At 44.3% G+C, this 20,955-nt stretch overlaps 2 protein-coding genes across 6 annotated transcripts in view; one reads left to right on the top strand and one right to left on the bottom strand.

Annotated features, from left to right (window-relative positions):
• The window catches only part of nsd1b (nuclear receptor binding SET domain protein 1b), a 128,414-nt gene that overhangs the window by 33,746 nt on the left and 73,713 nt on the right, over nucleotides 1–20,955 (top strand). For 2 of the 4 annotated variants that reach the window (XM_054755457.1, XM_054755458.1), the window contains one exon: nucleotides 203–299. The gene's annotated coding sequence lies outside the window, so the exon portion shown is untranslated. Of the gene's footprint in view, nucleotides 1–202; nucleotides 4,658–20,955 lie in introns of all 4 variants that reach the window. The other 2 variants (XM_054755456.1, XM_054755455.1) reach the window with 1 other exon arrangement.
• fgfr4 (fibroblast growth factor receptor 4) lies at nucleotides 1,403–15,547 on the bottom strand. Of its 2 annotated transcripts, none has more exons than XM_054755459.1 (20): nucleotides 14,979–15,547; nucleotides 13,582–13,775; nucleotides 10,900–11,087; nucleotides 10,657–10,825; nucleotides 9,849–10,118; nucleotides 9,661–9,750; nucleotides 9,412–9,578; nucleotides 9,203–9,326; nucleotides 8,191–8,381; nucleotides 7,973–8,111; nucleotides 7,243–7,436; nucleotides 7,009–7,154; nucleotides 6,641–6,762; nucleotides 6,454–6,564; nucleotides 6,130–6,323; nucleotides 5,060–5,182; nucleotides 4,727–4,797; nucleotides 4,514–4,651; nucleotides 4,327–4,432; nucleotides 1,403–3,114 (listed from the first exon to the last, which is right to left on the bottom strand). In XM_054755459.1, exons 2-20 carry the CDS (start codon nucleotides 13,697–13,699, stop codon nucleotides 2,938–2,940), a joined length of 2,838 nt encoding a protein of 945 aa, XP_054611434.1. In that variant the 5' UTR covers nucleotides 13,700–13,775; nucleotides 14,979–15,547; the 3' UTR covers nucleotides 1,403–2,937. The 2 variants fall into 2 exon arrangements, with proteins under 2 accessions (XP_054611434.1, XP_054611435.1); XM_054755460.1 differs by having other exon boundaries at nucleotides 1,404–3,114; nucleotides 6,130–6,320.

The raw sequence follows: 20,955 nt of genomic DNA, 5'->3' as shown, positions 1-20,955 counted from the left end.
TGAACAAACAACCCTAAAAGCCAATCTGCGTTTACATCATGTAAACTCAAATATGTTAAACATTCTTTATTGGTGGTGTTTTTGCACCCCACAATATGTTCTTGCTATACTGCAGCGTCATAGCCGTCACATTTCTTGTTGTTTTTTGTTTTTTTTTTGTACTCACTCTTGGAAATAAACCAGATCTTGATTCCTCATTCAGATGCAGATCCCAGACGGAGGCCGAAGTCCTTTATCATCTCCAGCCTGAAGACCCTTGGGGAGCTCCCAACCCACTGCCTGACCAAGATTTATTACGCGTGAGTGATAACACACACACATACACACATTTATATAGAAACATACACACATGTGCATGTACAGACCACACAGTGTGCACACGTGTCCTGGAACATACAACACACACAGAGAGATAACACATAAACATGCACACTTCAAAAGCAGCGTCTGAGTGGGATCTCCGCTGCCCTCTCCTCCCTTCCTCTTGACCCTTGATCCCAGTCTCGTCATACCGCTGTCTCGCCGCGTCTCGCTTTCAGCGCCCGTCTGGCTCTCGTCGTCCTCACGTCGCAGGGAGACTGTGTTGTCCTACTTTATTGGGGTGCAGTAAAGGCAACTTTGGGTCTCCAGTGAATTGCTTTCTTAAAAGTGTTATTTAATTGCGGGGAAAAAGAATTTAAAAAAAAATTAAAATAAAGAATCGCGTTTTTAAAATAGAAAAAACTGCAAAAAACTGAAAAAACTATATTTTCAAGAAAAGGTTTTTGAATAAAAAAAAAAAAAAATACATTAAATAAAGAATGAAAACAGTTAAAAAGATACAAAAAAACAGCAAAAAGGGATTAAAAAGTATTATTATTACGGTAGTTTATTATGTCATTTAATAAGCTCTGCTCTGCTGTTCTTCCTACTCCTTTTCAGACACGTACTTTAATGTAACTTTGTTGAGCGTGTTCAAAATGAAACTAAACCATTATTTACAATGCTCCATCATTAGATGCCATTAAAACGGATAGCTTGGCTATTTAAGATTATAATACATATATTTTTTTAAGTAATAAAAACGCTTAAAAAAAACAGCTACGCAATACATTAAGTAAAGAATGCTATTTTAATTTTTGTAATTAAAAAACTGCAAAAAAAAAAATTAAATAAAGAATGCTATTTTCATAAAATTTAGAAAATACAAAAAACAGCCCAAAAAAAGTCAAAAATTGATTATTATTATTATTATTATTATAATTATTATTTAATGAAATAAATCCTGCTTCTTCCTGCTCCATTTTGGCTAATTGAACGGTGCACGTGGGAAACGTGATGTACTTCAATGTAACTTTTGTAATCAACTAAACCATCATTTGCAACCGTCGCTCATTGGAGACCATTAAAACACAGACGGAGAGCTTGTTTATTTAAAATTATACTTTATTTCATATAAAAACATGACAATAAACAAATAAATTAGATATTTCTAGAATAACTTTTCTCATAGGGCGGGGGGAAACATTGTAGAAGGTGGTCATTGTTTACAAAAATGGAATGAGTGGAGCATGAAAATGTTAAGAGCTTCATTCCAAACAACACACAAAGTAAAATAACTTCATTGACGCCTTCAAAATGTGGTCCAGAGTATAAATACATACGAAAATACAACTCTTAGCTTTCTTTCTTTCTTTCTTTTGCTTGCATTTGAGATTTTCATCTCCCTGGGGGGCTTCTCTACAGCTGCTCTTGGTGGCAAATGTTGAATTAAGACTTTTTCATTTCAAAGATGGCGTCCGGGGATCAAGATAGGGAGGGGGGTGGCTGCGTGTTATTAACATAATAAGAGCCTCTTCATTTACACACAAGCGCCAATAGGCCCACGGACACACCCTTTTTTCTTTTTTAAAAAAAAGGCCCTCATTGTCCGGCCCGGCAGCGGACCTGGGGGACCCCTCGGCAGCACTTCGGGGATGGGTGAAGGGTTACCGCCTCACAAAGGAGACAACCCAGCGCCCTCCCCTCCCCGCTCCTCTATCTCCATTCCCTCACGTCTCCTCTATTTGAAATCAATCACACTGGCTTTCACATTCAGCGCCCACCCCCGACCACATAACCACCCCCCACCACCACTTTGCCCTCAGCAGTGACAGTGGGCTTGGGCTCCCCACAAGTCCCTAAACCGAGACTCCCTGACCAGGACCTTGTTGTTGTGGTCATGTAGACCCACTACTGACATATAAATGTAAAAATAAGGGGGACAAAAATGCAGATTTGCGGTTCCATCTGTTTTCAATGCCGCTTAATCCTCATTAGGGTCGCAGGGGTACGCTGGAGCCTATCCCAGCTGACTTTCCCAGTCAATCGCAGGGCACAGATTTGTGGTTTTGGTACAAAATGTTAACGTTTTCTATTTTTGCAGCGTACAAAATAATTTATAAAAGGCAAATGTATTTTTGTTGATGATATATACATACAATAGTTGTATTATTTTCATATATTCACAGGAAATCACAAATTCAGGCACTTTGCTGCCGCTATGACAGAAACTTCTGAGATCCTGAGATTTAAGCCTTTTTTTGTTTTAAATAAGCAACACAAAAGTAAAATAATCTTATAATATAGAGAGATTTATAATTAACAACTTTTCTTCTTCTTTTTTTTCAAACATAGCAAAATAAAATCGATTTTTTTTCTGTTGTTAAAATGTCTTTCATGAAAAAGACCAGGGTTGGCTTCGGGTTGCCAAAACCGTCCCAGCTGTTTTCTTTTTTTAAGATGTCCAAAGTTGACTCCGGAACGTCCTTGGTCTTCATCCTCAGTGCTCCATACATTCGTGATTATGCTTGGGGACGTCCTCTTGTGTCTAAGGGCTTTGTCTCGTGCCACCGTGACGGTCGAACGGAAACTTTTTTTTTAGGAGGATAAAAACATTTTAAGCAACATGTGGTCCATCTATCGGAGTGCCGTCTTCATGTCGATGCGGGAGCGCACATCCTGGTAGCCCAGCAGGCAGGGCTCGGAGGACAGGGCGTCGTGGGTGAAAACCGAGTCGTTGTCCGAGGAACAGGAGCTGGACGTGTCCTCGCATGACGGCGAGTACTGCTCGAAGGGCGTGGACAGGTCCAAGTACTGCAAGGCACACAAACGGGAGACGTGTAAACAGCAAAAAAAGATGTATGGCCTAATTGTCCAGCTGTGAGTTTCGCTAAGGAATATTCTGGTCATGCACGTGTTGGGAGAATGGCGTTTTTTTAGAACCACATCTGCTAAGGACCAGCTCATTTGTGGACTCGTGAAGCCGAAGACATCTGTCCTTAATCTACATGTCAATCATGTGTAACATTCCTTCACTGTGGATGCAAACATTTTGTTTTTTGAGGATTTTGCACTGAATTTCACATCCAGCTTGATGACATCTGGCCTGCACCTTGTGGTAAAAAACAAAAACATGCATGTTCACATGTGTTAGCATATGTGCTAACAGTACAGTATGTGTTGAAACTTACGTAATGTTTATCTCCTCAGCTCCTCACTATTTTGTGTGATAACACTAGCCAACAGATATGCTATGTAATAAGTTGTACCTTATCTTTCTTTAGCTTAACTTAGCTCAGGTGTTGTTGTGTACCTCGTTACTTCCTGTTTTCATACTATAGTAGAGTAATAGAATATGTTAGCTTAACTTAGCTCAGGTGTTGTTGTGTACCTCGTTACTTCCTGTTTTCATGCTGTAGTAGAGTAATAGAATATGTTAGCTCTGCATAGTTAGCCTAGCAATACTGGTGCTCACCCCCTTACTGCCATGTGTGCATGCTAGCAAGCAGATAAAACCATGTACTGCAATGTCTCTTATGTAATTTCAGCATAACTAGACTAATGTTCTTATCCGTCTTATGAGTGAACAGCGACATTGTATAATAAATCTTAGCTGAGCTTAGGTCTGCTGAAGTTGTGCCAACCTCATGTTTTCATGCCAGTGAGCAGATAGCATATGTTAGCTTTGCTTTGCTGGTAATAATGTCTTTCCTCCATGTGTGCATGCTAGCGAGCAGATATAAGAATGTAATGATTACTTTCTTATTTTTTTGTAAATTTTGCTAATGATCCCATTTACACATGTGCATGTTAGCAAGCAGACTATAGCTAATAAAGCATAGCTTTGTTTAGCTTAACTGATGTGCTTGTGCTTACCTTCTTTGTCCGTTTGTGTATGCGAAGCCAGGAGGATTTTTATTGTTTTTATTTTAGCGCTGAGCTAATTTGCTGATCCATGTGGGCATAGCGAACAAACACTGTACAATAAATCTTAGCATAGCTTAGCAGTTAGCATGTAGAGCTTACCTCATCGGAGATGGACAACAGCACTTTGTCCAGTTCCTCCACCAGCTGTTTGAAGGTGGGCCTCTGAGTGGGAACGGCATGCCAGCACTCGCGCATCATCATGTAGCTTCACAGGCAAAGCAACAACCAATAATGTTAGACACAATCCACAAATGAGAGACAGCTATTTCCTTGCGCTTGCGCTTACAGTTCATGCGTGCAGTTGGAGGGTTTGTCCATGCGGTGTCCTTCCTTTAGCAGCTTGAAGAGCTCCTCGACTGGGATGCCAGGGTATGGGGACCCTCCCAGCGTGAAGATCTCCCACATGAGCACACCAAACGACCACCTGAAGGTGAGGAATTGCAGGTTTGCTTATTCATTGATGACATATAACACCCTAGGGGTTAGTAGTTGTGCTTACACGTCGCTCTGGTGTGTGTAGACTCTGTCGAACAGGGCCTCGGGCGCCATCCACTTCACCGGCAGCCGTCCCTGCAGGGGCAGACACGGTTAGAGCCAAGCCCCTTGGTTACCGCAGAAACACAGCTGCACACGTTTAAAGTCCCAACTTTCATTGTCTAACTGTAAAAGACACTCCCCACCAAAGTCTGGCTCATATATTCCTTCCCTCTGCCGCCCTCCTCCCTCCCGAGTCTCCCCTTGCTTGTCTAATTACGTCCCATTAAGTCCCCCGCCAATCAAGAGTGAAACATCTGACGCGAGTCTTAAGGGAAGGCGTTTACGGCGCACTCACGTTGGTGGTTTTCTTGTAGTAGTCGATCTGGTGGACCCCTCTGGCCAGACCAAAGTCAGCAATCTTCATGACGTTGTCCTCGGTCACCAGAACATTCCTCGCTGCCAAATCTCTGTGGATGCACTGCAAACAAAAGAACACAAGGACGGCTGAGTTCTATATTCACATTCTTTTTTCAGTTAAAGCTAAATGTCCGGTCTTGTCAAAGTTTGGCATTTCACTCAACGCAAATATCTGTATATAGAAAGCTTAGAAAAAAAATGTTTAGGGTCCAAAAAAGAAAGGCACTGTTTACCCGCAGTGAATGGCTGTCATTAAAGCTAATTTTGGTTTTCGTTCGAAATAGACTCGGGCTGAACGGACCAGCCTTGGTTTTTGCGGGTCTCTCCCCCATAATGGAGGGTTAGTGTCAGTTCTCTGGCAAATCGAGGAGGCCTCGCAGCCAGAAACCTGATGCCTTCACCCAGACGGCCACTCTGCTGTCTGTTTGCTAACAGATTTATGGTGGCGCTAAAAGGGACAAAGCCTGTGAGACGGCGGGGACGGACAGATGGATGCAGGAGAGTAAACACAACTTGGAGCTAGGACTGCCTGAAAGCCTGTCTGAGATGCCGGCTGGCAGACAAAGCAGAGTGTTGATAAGTGAGAGCAGAGAGCACGCTAGGAAAACGAGAAGAAAAGAAAGACAGGGGTTGAGGAGGTTGCAAAAAGACCCATCTGGACTATTGATCTTACGGCCATGTGCTCATAAAACCCCAATTGAATTCCATTAAAACCCCGAACTATATTGATATTGACCCCTTCAAGATACACATGCATCACGTCATCATATTCCCATTTTTGGCTGCACTTTCCCAAATACATTTTTGTGGCTAAAAATCCAATATCACAGTTGCATCCATTGTATCCAAGAACCACAAAATGTTTGGCTTTAGTCCCCATAAACAAATACAGAATGCTAGTATGACCATTTAACCGAGAAACGAAGGGAGTGTTTGGCATGTCTTGACATATTTGACCTCACCCCACGACTCTGTTGCGTCTTATTAAATTCAATGGGTTTGACATACCCGTTTAGAGGCCAGGTACTCCATCCCTCGGGCCACCTGGTACGCGCAAGACAACAGGTCCTTGAAGGTGAGCTGCTCCTCGGGCACCTTGGTTATATCAAAAGTGTAGTCCATGCCGGGAGGCCGTCTCGCCCGCAGGTACTCCCTCAGACTGCCTTTGGAGGCATACTCCACCAGTACGTACAGAGGTCCTGCTTTTGGGTAGCGGGGCCACAAACAGAACCAGGTTAGTTAATTGTTTCAACCCAAAGGCGAGAAAGTCTTGTTAGTTGCAACCAGGAAGCGAGAAACCTTGATCAAGGCATAGTCCCACGTAGAACTTACCGTCCTGAGTGCAGACTCCCAGCAGATTGATGATGTTCTTGTGTTTGTCCATCACCTTCATCAGCTCCATTTCCGAGATCAGGTCTGCAAGATCTTTGTCTGTGGCGTCATCTATAGCACACAAAAAAAAATACAGTATATCGACAAGCAGAGACTTAAACTGATCTTTTGATGTTCAACTTTTTACCTTTGAGCATCTTAACCGCCACAGTGGTGGCCTGGTCTGGAGAGTCCTTGTTGATGCCGTAGGCCTCGGCTCTAACCACTTGGCCAAAGCAGCCTTCACCCAGAGGCTTCCCCAGTGTTAAACTAGACAGAGGACGGTAGTTGGTTAAAAATAAGTAAGTCGAATTGTAAACAGCTATAATTTGGGGCTCGGATTTCTTCAAACGTCGGTTTCTTTTTAGGTCCCCCGCATGACCAGGGAGCTACAATTTTATATTTTCTGTCTGAATTCTGGGAACTAAACAGAAGCTGAAAGGAAAAACATCTTTGTGAGGAGTGAAGCGCATCTATTCCGTATAGCGAGGACATTAAGATTGTTTGATTTCTTACTTGTCCCTGGGGAACTCCCAGTCTGGGTCGTAGGGCAATTCAAACTCCATCACCCCAGCCAGCATAGGAGAGCAGCTTGACGAAAGGCGAGCCACTCTCATTAGAGACGCACTGGACTTGCCTGACGAGTTAGACTCCACAGAGTACTAAAACAAGAAATGAAGAAGCACATTTAGACTTAAAGAAATGGTAAACTACATCAAGCAACCGCAGTCTTGAATCATGGCGATTCACCTGTCTGCGCAGTGGGAACTTGGAAAGCTTCTGGACCGGCAGGGCATCAAAAGGCTCCCTTCTTGGGTGCACTTGCATCCGACATAAAACCACGATGACGATGGCCATGATCAGAGCCAGGAAGCCGCAGGCATAGATAATGATGTCGGTGTACTTGGTCTCCATGTTGTCCATGGAATCAGCGGCTTCTTCCTCTGTGTGAAGGCGCAAACACTTGATAAGTCAAAACACGTTGTGAAAGGGTAGTTACTAGGGGTGTCACAAGATCTTGTGCGATTAAAACGTGACAAGATTCTCGTTCCGAAAAAAAATCCTGGTGGGCACTTGGCCTGGGACAATAAATAAATGAATCACACAATAAATGAAAATGAACTCTATAATTTTGCCGGCCTTGATATATTGCCGTAGGCATGCGTGTTTGTTTTCCTCGTGTCTCTTGCCTCTAAACCAGCAGGAAGAGAGTCCACCCTTTTGTCAGTCTTTGTGTCGGTGGGTGGAGGCGGGGCGGGTAGTATACACAGAGTGCAGGGTGTAACGTAGTAGAAATTAAATTAGTAGATTGCAATATATCATTTTTCATTGTACTTTTCTTAAAAGTTAAAATCTTGTCTCGTCTCGTTCTTGTAGACCCAACCTCATGTATCGTCTCTCTTCGTGAACTGAGTGTCTTGTGAAACCCCTAGTAGTTACCACAAGCATTAGGTTTGAAGTCAAGAAGTTCTTCCTTTACCAGAAAGGACGGTGAGCCAAGCGGACTGGTGGGTGTAACCGATGGAGTTCCCAGCCAGACAAGTGTACTCTCCTGCATCCTCCATGGTGACTTTGGACAGGTAGAGCACCTCCACCTCAGACATGTTCAAACTGCCCGTCTGCACCAAACATAATATACAAGGGGTTAGAACACAGTACAGGAAATTTTGTCATTACTAGATTCACCATCCAACTAACCTTGAGAACCTGGACGTAGGGTGTCCCATCAGGACCGTATCGGCTGCCATTCCTCTCTATGTGTTTGAGCCACTGAATGTGCGGCTGAGCATCGCTGTAGACTTTACAGTGGAATTGGACGTCGCTGCCCACGACAGCTGTGGTGTTGGCCGGTAGACCTGCCTGCAGGATGGGCCTATGGGGAGAGCGCTCTGTAGGGAGAAGAGAGTACAACAGAGGTGAGCAAAGTTGTGGAACAAACTACCTCCGTCTTTAAATGTCATTGAAGGTCAACAAAGGAAAGATTTCCCTGCTCATAATGCGGATGTTTGCCTGCTGAATACTTGGAAAACTATTCATGCTATAGTAGCCAACAGTTGTCTGTGTCACATTCAAGCTGGCAAAAAAGCAAGAAATGACATTTTTTAGCTAGAAATTGGTTCCATTAGCGTTTCTATTGTCAGCTGGCCACCGGGGTCTCTTTGATCGGTTGTTAGTCTTGGTTTCTCATCTTGTTAGCTGCCTCGTTAGTCCTCTCCCCCCGTCGATCGGGAACGGAAACTGACCCCGCTGTGGACGGACAGCCAACAAATGAACAAACAGCCCGCCGCCCTCTTCAATCTCCAGTCACAGGTCAGGTAGAAAACCACTTTGGACGCCTGACCGTCCACATCCTGCGCGCTGCGGCCGACACAAGGCGCCCCATCACCTTTCATTCAATCCCCCGATTACATACGCCCACCCACCCAAACAGACACACACATACACACACTGGATGTTTTCATTTGTAGGTGTGATGCTTTTTCCACAAGAGCTGACTAATGACTGTTGCTGTGGCTGCCATGAATACAGTCAGTCAGATGGCATGGCTTGAAATTCAGATGTTGTTCGTTTTATGGACTTCCTTTTTACAACCTCGGCGCAGTGGTGAATACATCTTGGGAAAACATTATTTTTTAGCATTTTAGCTTGAAGGTTCCAAAGTGTTGTTCAAGATACTTCTGGCCAAAAAAAAAGAATCAGTGTGGCTTACCCAGGACGTCAAGGACGTAGCTGTGAGCAATGGAGCCATATTTATTCTCCACCATGCAGGTGTAGTTTCCTCTGTCTGAAGGCACAACACTCTCCATCACCAGACTCCAGTGCTGATGTCTCAGCTAGCAAACAAACCAGACAATGACACTTAAAGAATGTACCAAAAAGGTGAATCCAAGGAAACTGGAAGTTGGAAAAGATAGTTACTTTGATGCCACCAATGCGGTGCTCTCCTCTAAACTCCCGCCCATTTTTCAGCCAACGAATAGTGGGCATGGGGCTGCCCATGGCTGGGCAACGGAACTTCACTGTGTTGCCCGCCGGGACGGCATAGAGCTTCTTCTCCATACGCTGGGTGTGGGTCCAGTAAGGACCTGTGAGCAAAAGACCATAGATGTATTGCATTGCCTCCAAGTTGAGTTGACTGCAAAGCTACAAAGCAATTGACCAACGCACCTCTAGAAATGTAAACTTGATCGTTTTCCACCTCTGATGATGACTCCTCCAGGCCGTTGTCCTCATCATCATCCCCTGAGCCCAATGAGTCTACAATGTGAAGAGAGTCGGCTTGATTTTTTTGGCCTTTAAAAACCTTCAAACAGCAGTTACCTCATTTTTTTACTAACTTCATACTGCATCCTTACCGGTCACCGTGACAGTAAAGTTCCTCAAAGCTTCTCTAGTTCCACGGAGAATGCAGACATAAACTCCTGAATCCCCATACGTAATATCTGTGATCTCCATGACAGCGCCACGGATATGGGTTCGGGGAGTGGGCGCCAACCGGATTCCCTCCTTATACCAGTTAATCGCCATGCCGGGCCGAGCACTCGCATCGCAGCTCAGTTTCAGGACGTTGCCCACCTCTAGGAAGAGATTGACTGTGCTCTCCTCACTCAGGTCTTCAGAAACGTCTGATGGAAAAAAAGTACAAATGCTTCTTGTATCACGCTAAAGAAACATACACCTATTTAGTGCTGATCCAAGCTAGGATTGTTCTTCCTTGGACATGTGTGTTTAAGTGTAACAGACCAGTCGGCAGGATACCTCATAATCTAATGTACTAAATGCTTCCCCTGCCTAAATTCTTTTATGTCCCAGTCCCAAACAATGACATCGCCATGGTGATGAAGATGTCTTCTCTTCACACACCCTCGCCTCCCCTGAGCTGTTTCATTTTATTGTCCCTTTTGTGGATTATTGTTGGACAGAGTGTGATCAGGCAAACCCTGCAAAACCCAGAGGAGGCCGTTGGTAGGAGGGAAGTTACAGTTGTGTGACAGCGAAAAGAACGCAAACCTGAGGGGGAGCCGATGTAGGATCATTGGAGAAAAGCTCACTTTCTTACCTACTTCTCAGATTTCTGAACAGCAGTATCAGCTTACCCTTAAGCCTATTGTTCATTGTGCTCTAGATTGAAAGATTGGGAAAGGTTCGGAAGCTTGACATTACCTGGGTAAATTTTGGTGCCCGGAAGGACATCCAGCCACGCCGACTTCATGGCTTGTACAGTTTTTCCGCCATGTTTACTCTCTGCCATGCAGATGTACTTGCCGCCATCTTCCAGACTGATGTTGGACAGATTCAGGGTGTTCACCTTGGATGCGTTGCTCTGCAGGGGCTGCACACAACATCGATTTTAGCCAGATGACTTCACAATGGAGCAACATTTTGTTTGGGATTTTCAGGCACTACCGTGAGCGCTCTGAGGTGGGGCTCTCCTCCCTGACTCTGACCCGGCCCACCGAGCTCTGCCTTCAGCCACTGCACCTTGGTGGACGCCGGCCGGTGGATTTTACAAACCAGTGTCGCTTGGCTGTAAACTAGCGCTGTAATGTTTTCTGGGTAACCTGGCACAATCAGAGGCCTGGATGCCCGAAGATCTGCAGGGTGAAAAGGGAAGAGAGAAGAGTTGACAAAAAAAAAAAAAATTCTAAGGCATCCTGGTGCTTTCAGTGGAACATCGAACATTGTGTTCCTACACAACTCTGGTCGTTTAATGCCACCAGGAAATGGTGATAGAGTGCCCAGATAACCTGGCTGCTATCATGTCACCATGGGCCACAGTGGCCTCCATTCATTGGGTCACTCGCCCATTCATGTGCTCGCCCACTCGGTCTTCTAGCAGAATATGTGCTCCCTGTCCGGGGACCTCCATTACCGCTCAGTCACTCAGAACAAGCAATTTTCCAGGGCAATTTTCTGTTTGATTGCTTCCTGCAAACGCTTAGTGAAAAGGCAATCTGTTCCCCTGTCGGAGTGAAGTGCTGCCCTTTTTTTCACTAACTGCCCCAAAGTACACATACTGCTAATGCGCTCAGTAACAAATGCACAATTGCAACATTGAGTGTGGAGAAGAGAGAAAAGAAACCACTATGTGGAAACACAAATCGGTTTGTTCACAGAGTTCAGGAGACTTGTTGCGTCCTCAACTGCATGCCGAGGACTTGTGCTAATGAACTTGCGAGGGACAGGGACGGCCATGCCCTGCCGTTGAACTCGGGGCAGAGTGTGAATTGTCACCCAGAGGCAAAGGGGCAAACAAAACAAGGCACAACACAAACAAGGCCGCCTGTCTCGCCTGGTCTGAACGGCGGGGTTGGCAACCGGACCTGAAAGAACTAAATTGTGCATGAATTCAAATGTGAAGGCTGCCGGGTGTGAAATAAATATGCGTCAGTGGAGCAGCTTTGAAGTCAAGCTGTCGGTCCGTTTTGGTGATCCCGCTGAATGGCCTGACCAGCAGATGCACCCATTTAAAAAATATGTCAGCCCAGTGTTAAAGATTCTTTGGCAGGCTCACATCTCTTTTGATTAGGACATGAAATAATCAACTTTTTGGGGCTTTTTTTTGTTTTACTCCCTGCCAAAATTTCCCCCTTTGGACAAAGCAACCACTGACTAGGATGCCTCTCAGTCGAGCACAGACCTCTGCCGAGGCACAGCAATCCTAATTTGGATCAATATTAATTTGTACACTGTTATGTCATGCAGTATTTAATACAAAAATATGGCAAATGTACACTTTTGCAAGTATTTTTTGCATAATCATGCTAAAAAACAAGTAAACCGCCATTAAAAAGGAGGTAACTACAGCAGAAAAGTATGAACAGAACTTACTAATGTGTCAAATAAACCCCTAAACGCACTACACTTGATTACAATAGGAAATATTTCCTGAATATCTCAATGAATAAACGTAAAAATTCAGGTCCATGCATGGTGCTGATCCAAATGACAGGTCTTAGCGAAGGTCTGCTCTGTGTGCCATTCAAGTTCTTCTTTCACAAACCAGACAGAAAAACCACAAGGGTGGAATTGTTCAAAGTGAACATCCGCAACTTTGTACAAATCATGTACGAACATTTGGATTTTTTCTTGTGATCTCTCGAGATCACACTGTCTTAGAAGTGGGTGGGGCCAAGGATGGAATGCGTCCCCGCAGCGCGAGCACAGAAGTTAAAACTACTCGCCTTCTATCTATGATCCATCTTCACTTGTCTGTGTCTTGTAAATAAAGCTTAAGAGGCTTTCCCTCCAGAACAAGCCCCGACTGGCCTTGCCTGGCCACGGGGGATGGAGATGGGGGCGGCCTCTGCCCTTGATCCCTCCTAGCAAGCATCCACATTGTCTTTCATCAGTCAAAAATAAAAAACGCCATCCCGACATCCTCTAATTTGTCTTTGAGAGGACTCAGCGCGTGCCATGGAAAAACATTAAGGGGCATTTTATTTAATCTTGAGCGCCTGTTTTATGTTGCTTTTGGCATTTGTTTGAAAAACATCAATGAATGAAGACGTCCTCGACGACACGCGCCCCATCCCTCCTCCTCCTCTTCTTCCTCTGCAGCTGGCATGTGACCCAGCAGATTTACACTTCCGAGCCTCGGGGCTTCTGACAGATCAGGTAGCGCTTTTTCACGGCAGCCAAAACACACTTTTGTGCCCCCTTTGTATTCACGATAAAGGTGTACAGTATGTATTCATTTGGAATACTTCTACTCCTGAATCGCTCCACACGAAAGTGTAAAAATGTGTCAAAAAATGTACCCCTACCGTCTTGTATGTGCCATTATTATTCTGACATATACACCACATGGTGGCGCTGTTATTAAACACCCAAGGTTTTACCCCAAAAAGTCATATTGACTTGAAAATTCTCACATGCGCTCTACAAAACGATTTCTATAACTTTAGGGTGTTCGCAGGATCGCCACAAAATTTGTTACACACCTTTGGGGGGGGCATACTAGCATAAATTGGTTGAAGGTCCTGTTGGATTGACCACTCCAGGCATCTTGACATCAGGCTCTCTGGCATTTGTCCTGTCAACTCACCCTGGCTAAGGCTGGCAAGATGGGTCCTCCTTTCTTCTTACCTTTCATTCTCCTGCCTCCGTTGTGGGATTTGGCCGAGACTCTGTCCCAGCAGGAGAGTAGGAGAAGGCAGAGCGTGCAGACCCTGGCCATCTTCTCGGTGGGGATCCTCTGTGGCATTTATCGGCTGGGTTGAACGTAAGAAGCCTGCAGTTGGCCTCCTGGTCTTGGCATTGGCCACCAGCAGTTTCTGAAGCTGGCAGAAACACAAGTGAGTGTTATCACCACCTTTTCATTTTATATGATTCCCTCCCCAATTCTCCGGTTAGCTAAAACAGCGTGCATATTTTGACTAGGACCAGCTGCATTCTTGACCAGATGTCCTGCAAACTGTCCCGCTCATTCGTCCTACATTGTCCAGGCTCTCCCCCTGCGTCATGAATAAGGAGGCTGTTACCGCCTGTTGTTTGTCAATGGATCGCGCTCATAATGGGCCCTCACTGCTTGGGGAAAACACTTGAAACTTGCCAGGGAGACATGGAACAAGAAGGACACTGGCATCATCTCTGTCTCTCCCCTCCTGAGTTTGATGCCAATCTATCAACCTATTAGTTAACCCAGCCTTCTTGTGGAGGACATTTGCAGTCAAGAACTTTGAAGAAAAAGGACGTGTCACGTCTTATCGGTCAGGATTCATCAGTTATTTTCAAGCTCTTCTCTCTTAAGTGCAAATCCGATCTCATGTTATCTGTCTTTATTATCACAAAGGACAACAGCATGTAAATAAACCTGGAGCTTTTCCTTCAAGCCAATTAAGATGTCTCCATGACAGTGTCCTGTATTTCATCTAGCAAACTTTGGCACTGATCTAATTGATTTCAGCGCTAAAGTAAAGAAAAAATGTGTCATCTATGCAAATTATCTAATAATTATAATTGATTTTATGTTATTTCTATTAGAAACACTACATGAATCATGGAGTTTTCTTTTCTTTTCTTATTTTTTTTACACACAAACAGCACTCCAGCTTACTAAATTAAACATATTCTGGCCATTAATGAATGGAAAACAATTTTCCTGATTTCACCCTTCTCCTCATATTTTCTATTGTATGTATGTGTTAGATACAACTAGCATGCGGAATCAGACTAATTTTGACATAGCAATGTGTCAAAGAGGCCCTAAAATGATTCCTTCGCATCTCCGCATCCATTCATAAGCGCCACTCAGGGTTGTGAGGTGTGTAAAGGTGCCGAAGAGTCCAAAGTCTGCAGACCTCAGTAGGGTTCAATGTCTAAATCAAGACATTTGTTTGGCTTGTTTGCAAAGGACATGCAGTTAAAGTACAGCGCATCGCCACTAAAGTCATTCATATTGTGTTTGGCAGTGCTGAAGGAGCTTTGAAAGTTACTTTTGGAGGTAAAACGTAAATGAAATATGAAAAGGTTGAATCACTCACCTCTGATCCTCACTGGTGTTTTATTGTCACTCCCAGCTGGTTAAGATTGAAATCCCCATTTGGATGATGTAGTCCAAAAAGTGTTTTAACTGGGCTCTTGTGTGTCCTCCAGGGGAGATAGTGTTGTTATAAATCCATCAGAACCACCCCCTCCCTCCCGGAGTGGCGACAGCTGCCGGGCTGCCTTGGTGGTGAAGTGGAGAGCCGCCGGCCCTTAATCAAGTTTTACATCCATGGAGGAGGGCGCCAGAAGCCGGGGGGAAGGTGGTCGTCCTCTCTTCGCCTTTGGGTAACTGTCGCTGGGGGTGCGAGTCGCGGTGAGTCCACAGCAAAACTTGCGCGCCTTTTGGGTCTTTTACGCACGACTCTCTTCTCCACCTCTTCTTCTTGGGTCACTTTTTATCTGCTGTGGTGACTCTGTTCGTGCACACGTGGAGCTGTAATGACAATCTGAGTCCAGGGTTCGGTGCGGGTTCTTGAGACGTAGACTCGGAGAGACGTGGGAGTGCGTCCGTCCGCGCAGCAACTCGGCTCCAACTACGCTGCTGCTCCTCGCTGCAGCCACAACAACAATGGTGGCTGGGGGAGGGTGTGTGTCCGCGTGTGTGTATATGAGTGTGAGGGGATGGGTGCACTTCTGTTAACCCCCCCGCACCCCTCTCAAAAAAACAGCCCCTCTTTACCCCACCAAAGCCGGCAAATAAAATCCCGCCATTAAATTGTACTTAAACTCTAAATTGTGTTAAATTTGGTAAACTTTTTAAAAAGTGTTTCCCTAGGTGGTCGCGTGACAACCCTCCCACCCCCGCCATAAATTTCATCTTATTAAAATGTTATTTTTGACAACTACCCATTTATGGCTCCCTAATTACCTCTTCATGCAAATATATCACTATAAGGGCTGTGTGTGTGCGCGTGTGCTTGTGTGTGTGTGTGTGTGTGTGTGCTAGAAGACGCATCCACTTAGTAGCAGTCTTTATGGAGTAAATTGTGTCAATTGGCCTCCATGTTTTAATTGCATCAGTACAAGAAGAAGAAAAAAGAGAGAAGTAATCCCATTATCTGCAGCGGAGAACACGGAGATGAGCTTCCCCTTTTTCTTTTTCTTTTTTCAGCCTCGTTATATTTTATCTGCAGACACACCCAATGGCTTTTTACAGTAGCTCATGAAAAGGTTACACATGTTAATCTTTGTTGTGGACTTTCATGTTCATTTAAGCTGTTCTTTCAAACACATAAAGTAACCAACATGCTAGAAAACAACCACAATCATGGACTTACATTCTTAGCATTATACTACAAAACTGAGTATTATGCAAACATCTCTTTTATTTGATTGTGTATTTGTCAGAGCGATGCCTTTTCTTGGACACTTTATTAGGTACACCTGTGGATTCATATACTGTATAGCCATGAATATGAATAACATTTTAGTGGGTCAAAACGGACAGAATCATAAAAAAAGTGTATTAGTCATAATGGTGGTGCGCTATACAGGGGCTGTATGTTATCTCATTGACCTTGCTTTAATGTGAAAATACTGCATTAACAATACTTCTATTTGAAATGAACGGCATTTGTGTACATAGAAAAGTGAGAAAATAAAGTCTTATAATTTCAGGAAAAATGAAGATACTAAAATCAAAATACTACAGCAATAAAGTTGAATATTTTTCCAAAAATGAGAATCACATAATCTGAATGTAATACTGTATATAATAAATTAAATAGCATATACAAATATATATAATGAAAATCTTTATTCATGTATGACATTTGTTCTGCAAGAAAAGATCCTGACTTTGTGAGAATTTTACTACTTTTTTCTCTTATTTTTACTTTTTCCCCTTGTCAGTGTGTCCATTATGTTCATTTGTAATAATAGCATGTGTTTTATCGGCATGGCTGTTATTATATGCTCAGATTGTACATATGTGAGAGCTCTTAACAGACATTTTTACAATCTCTCAGAATGGAACAGCCTCTGTGGTATGGACTGGTAACTGCAATGCATGCTGGTCTCTTCATCTTCTCTTTGTGACATCCGAAGTTGTTCCAGGAGACAAGATCCGTCCATCCATCCATCTTCTATGCCGCTTATCCTCACTAGGGTCGCAGGTATGCTGGAGCCTATCCCAGCTGACTTTGGGCGAGAGGCGGGGTACACCCTGGACTGGTCGCCAGCCAATCGCAGGGCACATATAGACAAACAACCATTCACACTCACATTCATACCTATGGACAATTTAGAGTCTCCAATTAGCCTAACATGCATGTTTTTGGAATGTGGGAGGAAACCGGAATAGCAGACAAGATTATTCCAATAGATGACTCATCGCTGTTACAGTATGTCCTCGTCAACATGTCCATAATGTTTTTTCATCTCAAAGGTCAGGGTATAAAAAGTATAGTGAGGCAATACCGGACATTAAGCCAACACAAAAAGACACACAAGCTAAAGACAAACATGGCAGCACTGACCCCCGTGGTGGTCGATGGAGTGCCAGCAGCCATTAGTGCGGCCCCTTATCTGCTTTATGACTTCCTTTATTTGTGTACTTTGACTTTCGCTGTAAAGCTCTGTCTGCCCCCCCCCCCCCCTTCCCCCCCGTCCTCTCCGCTGTGCACCGTGGTCAAAGGTCAGAGCCCAAAATGTATGTCAACACTTTAGCGGATAAAGCTAAATGGCATTAGCTGTGGTGGCGGTGGCGTCCTCTGGCTGAGTGCCCCAACCGTTCTTCCAACTTTAGTTAAACTTTTCCAAGATCGATGCGGTGACTCGCTTGGCTGAAGTAGGTATCACATAACCATGTTTGAATCCGGGTCAGGACCTTTGTAGCTTATGATTGCCCCCCCTCTTCACTCTCTACTCTAGGACATCCTGTCTGTCATCACAATAAAAGCCAAAGACAACAATAATCCTGTGGAGGCCTGGACTTGATTTACTTCTTAACTACTGTGGGTTTGGACTTAGCACAGTGGCTAACACATTAGCATAGTGGTGATAGAAATATACTGTTCCAGGGTCAAACTGTCACCATCATAATCCTATATTAACTCAACAGGCTGCGTTTGAAGTCACATTTAACGTACACAGTATATACAGGTGTAAAAAGAAGCTAATCTTTTTTTATTAAGAAGTAAAGAACAACAAAACATCTGGGTTCAAGTCTCTGTTTGGGCATCTCTATGTGGAGTTTGCATGTTCTCCCCATGCATGTGTGGGTTTTCTCTGGGTACTCTAGTTTCCTCCCACATTCCAAAAACATGCATGTTAGGTGAATTGGAGACTCTAAATTGTCCATAGGTATGAATGTGAGTGTGAATGGTTGTTTGTCTATATGTGCCCTGTGGTTCGCTTGGTGACCAGTCCAGGGTGTACCCCGCCTCTCGCCAAAAGCCAGCTGGGATAGGCTCCGGCATACCCCTGCTACCCTAGTAAGGACAAGCGTCATAGAAAATGGATGGATGGAGAACAACAAAACCCTAGGAATGACAGACGTTTAATGTGAAGGTGATTCATGTTTTGTTGAGTTTGCAACTCTCATACAAGCGTAAAAAAAGTTAATGAATGACATCATGTGATTTGCGTTTTTACTGTTCATAAAGGACTTGTACAGATCATTTTAGCGGGTGAAATAAGAACGGGAAAGGAGGAAAAGAAGTTAACCACTTTTTTTATTATTAAGAGTTCAAGAACAACAAAACACCAACATTGATTCACTCTGCCAACATCTGCAATTGTCATGCCAGCGTAAAAAGATGTTAACTGTAAAAAGTAACTGTAAAAACAATACAACAGTCTTGCGTAACTGACTTTAGCGGTATTGTTCTCCTGAAAATGTTGGTTGCATACAGTAGTTTTGCCCCCTTGTATTAAAGAACAACCAAACACTGGATGACAAAGCTGCAATGTGAAGGTGATTCACATTGGCAGCGATCGTAAAAGTGTTAAAAAAAAAAAAAAAAACTCAGGCAGAGGCTTTAAAGTGTAGAGGCGGATTTCTTGCATTTGGTAGTTTTTCTCCCTTGTGAAGTCTTTGAAAGGTTAACTTTGAAAAGTATAATACTGTGCAAAAGGTTTAGGTCAGCCTGACATCACATACACACACACGCACACACCTCGGGGGCCTCGGCATGTCACACTCCATCTTTTATTTGTTTATCTTCCCTCATCCCAAACACCTCTACCTGATAGAATCAGATTCCTGGGGCGTCCCGAGACCCTCCGTCCCGTGCTGTGTTGTTTTTATCTGATGACATCAGTTTGGCGGTTCCCTCCCGGTGCCCCCGGGTCCAGATAGCAGTGATAGCCCACCCTGCATACTTATGCTAACACTGCTGGGGAGGAGGAGGGGGGCTGCTTGGTTGCCTGACAACTGATAACAAATTGAGCATGTGGGGAGGAGCCGATGATAATGATTGGGTAGTGTGTGTACGTGTGTGTGTGTGTGCGTGTGTGTGTCTGTGGAGGGAAAGTGAGGTGGGATAAAGGTCAAGAAGAATGTGCGAGGTGTGGCTGGTTGCTCATTAGTCGAATTGACGGCGGGGGGCATATGATGGAAACATCAGGCCCCATTCACATTTAAACTTGTGGCCCCTCGGACAACAATGGTGCATCTTCATTTAAAAGCATGTCTTTACGCTCTGTGACCCCTTTGCATGTGGAACCTTCAACATCTCATCATGAAGTGCTCTATCGTATTAACAGTCACGTAATATAAAGCGAGGACTCGGTATGGAACATTGCAGCATGTGAAATAAGGACAGGAAAGGACGAGAATGCAGTCCAGTATATTGACAGAAGTAACGGGACACATGGCCTTTGAAAGAAACAAAAAACACAACAACTTGTACATGTGACTGTAAAATTGCGGCGCCCCCTGTAGATTGTGTTCAGAATGTTTGGAAGACAGCCTATTAGCTGCCTAGTCCCATAATTTGCTCGATGGCGACCATGTTTTTTTTAACCCAATCTTGCTCCAATTTTACACCCATGTGCTCGCCAGTCCCTTAAAGGTGCACACCAAATTTTGTGCTGATTCAACCAAGCACTCTAAAGTTACAGTGGGTGTTTTCATAGAGCGCTTTGAGGTGTGTGAGAATTTTCAAGTCAATTCAAGTCAGGTGTTTTTGCCTGCAAAATAAAAGCACAGGTGACAAAGTGGGGGGGGGGCGCACATTCTGACATATATCCAGTCTTTTGCGTGCAGAGGTTCAGGAGTAGAAGAGCTTACACCAGGGGTCACCAACCTGTCGATCGCGAGCCACTGGTCGAACTTTGGGATTTTGCTGGTCGAATCATACAAAAATGTATCATCACATTAGTGCCCCCCTCTCCTGGAGAGTGACCAACAGGCACTCATTCTGACCACTGAACACGCCTGTACGCCTCTCGCCGCCCTCCAGGCAGCAACCAGCAAGCTCCAGCCAAGAGCACAGTCCCCCAAACCCGCCAGGAGACGCACGTACATCGGCTCCCCTCACCCCGGGTTGTGTGAGCAGCGTATAGAAGGGTTGAGCGAAATGAAGAGAAGGAGCGACAGAGCACAGCGATGTGCCTGAGCACACAACAGTAGTTATTGCACGTCGGTATGGCCAAAACCTGATGTTATTCATACTTACAGTTGACAGTTAAATACTAAAATATTAAGTTTGTCTTAGGTCAAGAAGTTTAGTGCTTTCAGTTGTCACACAAATGTGGTCCAAAATTAGAACAAACAAAAATCCTGTCACTTATTGTTTGACTTCCCTGATTCTTCCCTGATTGCGTAGTGGAAGACTGACATAGCACGTCAAAGACGGGGCGCTCTGTTATTTCTACACCGTGAATGTGGAGGTGTTTCATCATGTTGGTCGTGCATATCATTGTGTTGCAAATTTTTTTAATGAAGTTAAGGCAAACTTTGCAGCCGCTTCTTCTTTGTTGGTGTCCGTGTTTCTTTCTTCCGGTCGGTGGACTGGGCATCAAAAGTAG

This window comes from Dunckerocampus dactyliophorus, chromosome 16, assembly GCF_027744805.1.
Source record: "Dunckerocampus dactyliophorus isolate RoL2022-P2 chromosome 16, RoL_Ddac_1.1, whole genome shotgun sequence".
Taxonomy (NCBI): domain Eukaryota; kingdom Metazoa; phylum Chordata; class Actinopteri; order Syngnathiformes; family Syngnathidae; genus Dunckerocampus; species Dunckerocampus dactyliophorus.
Note: the sequence above shows the minus strand (reverse complement) of the source record. Positions and strands in the feature narration are given on the sequence as shown.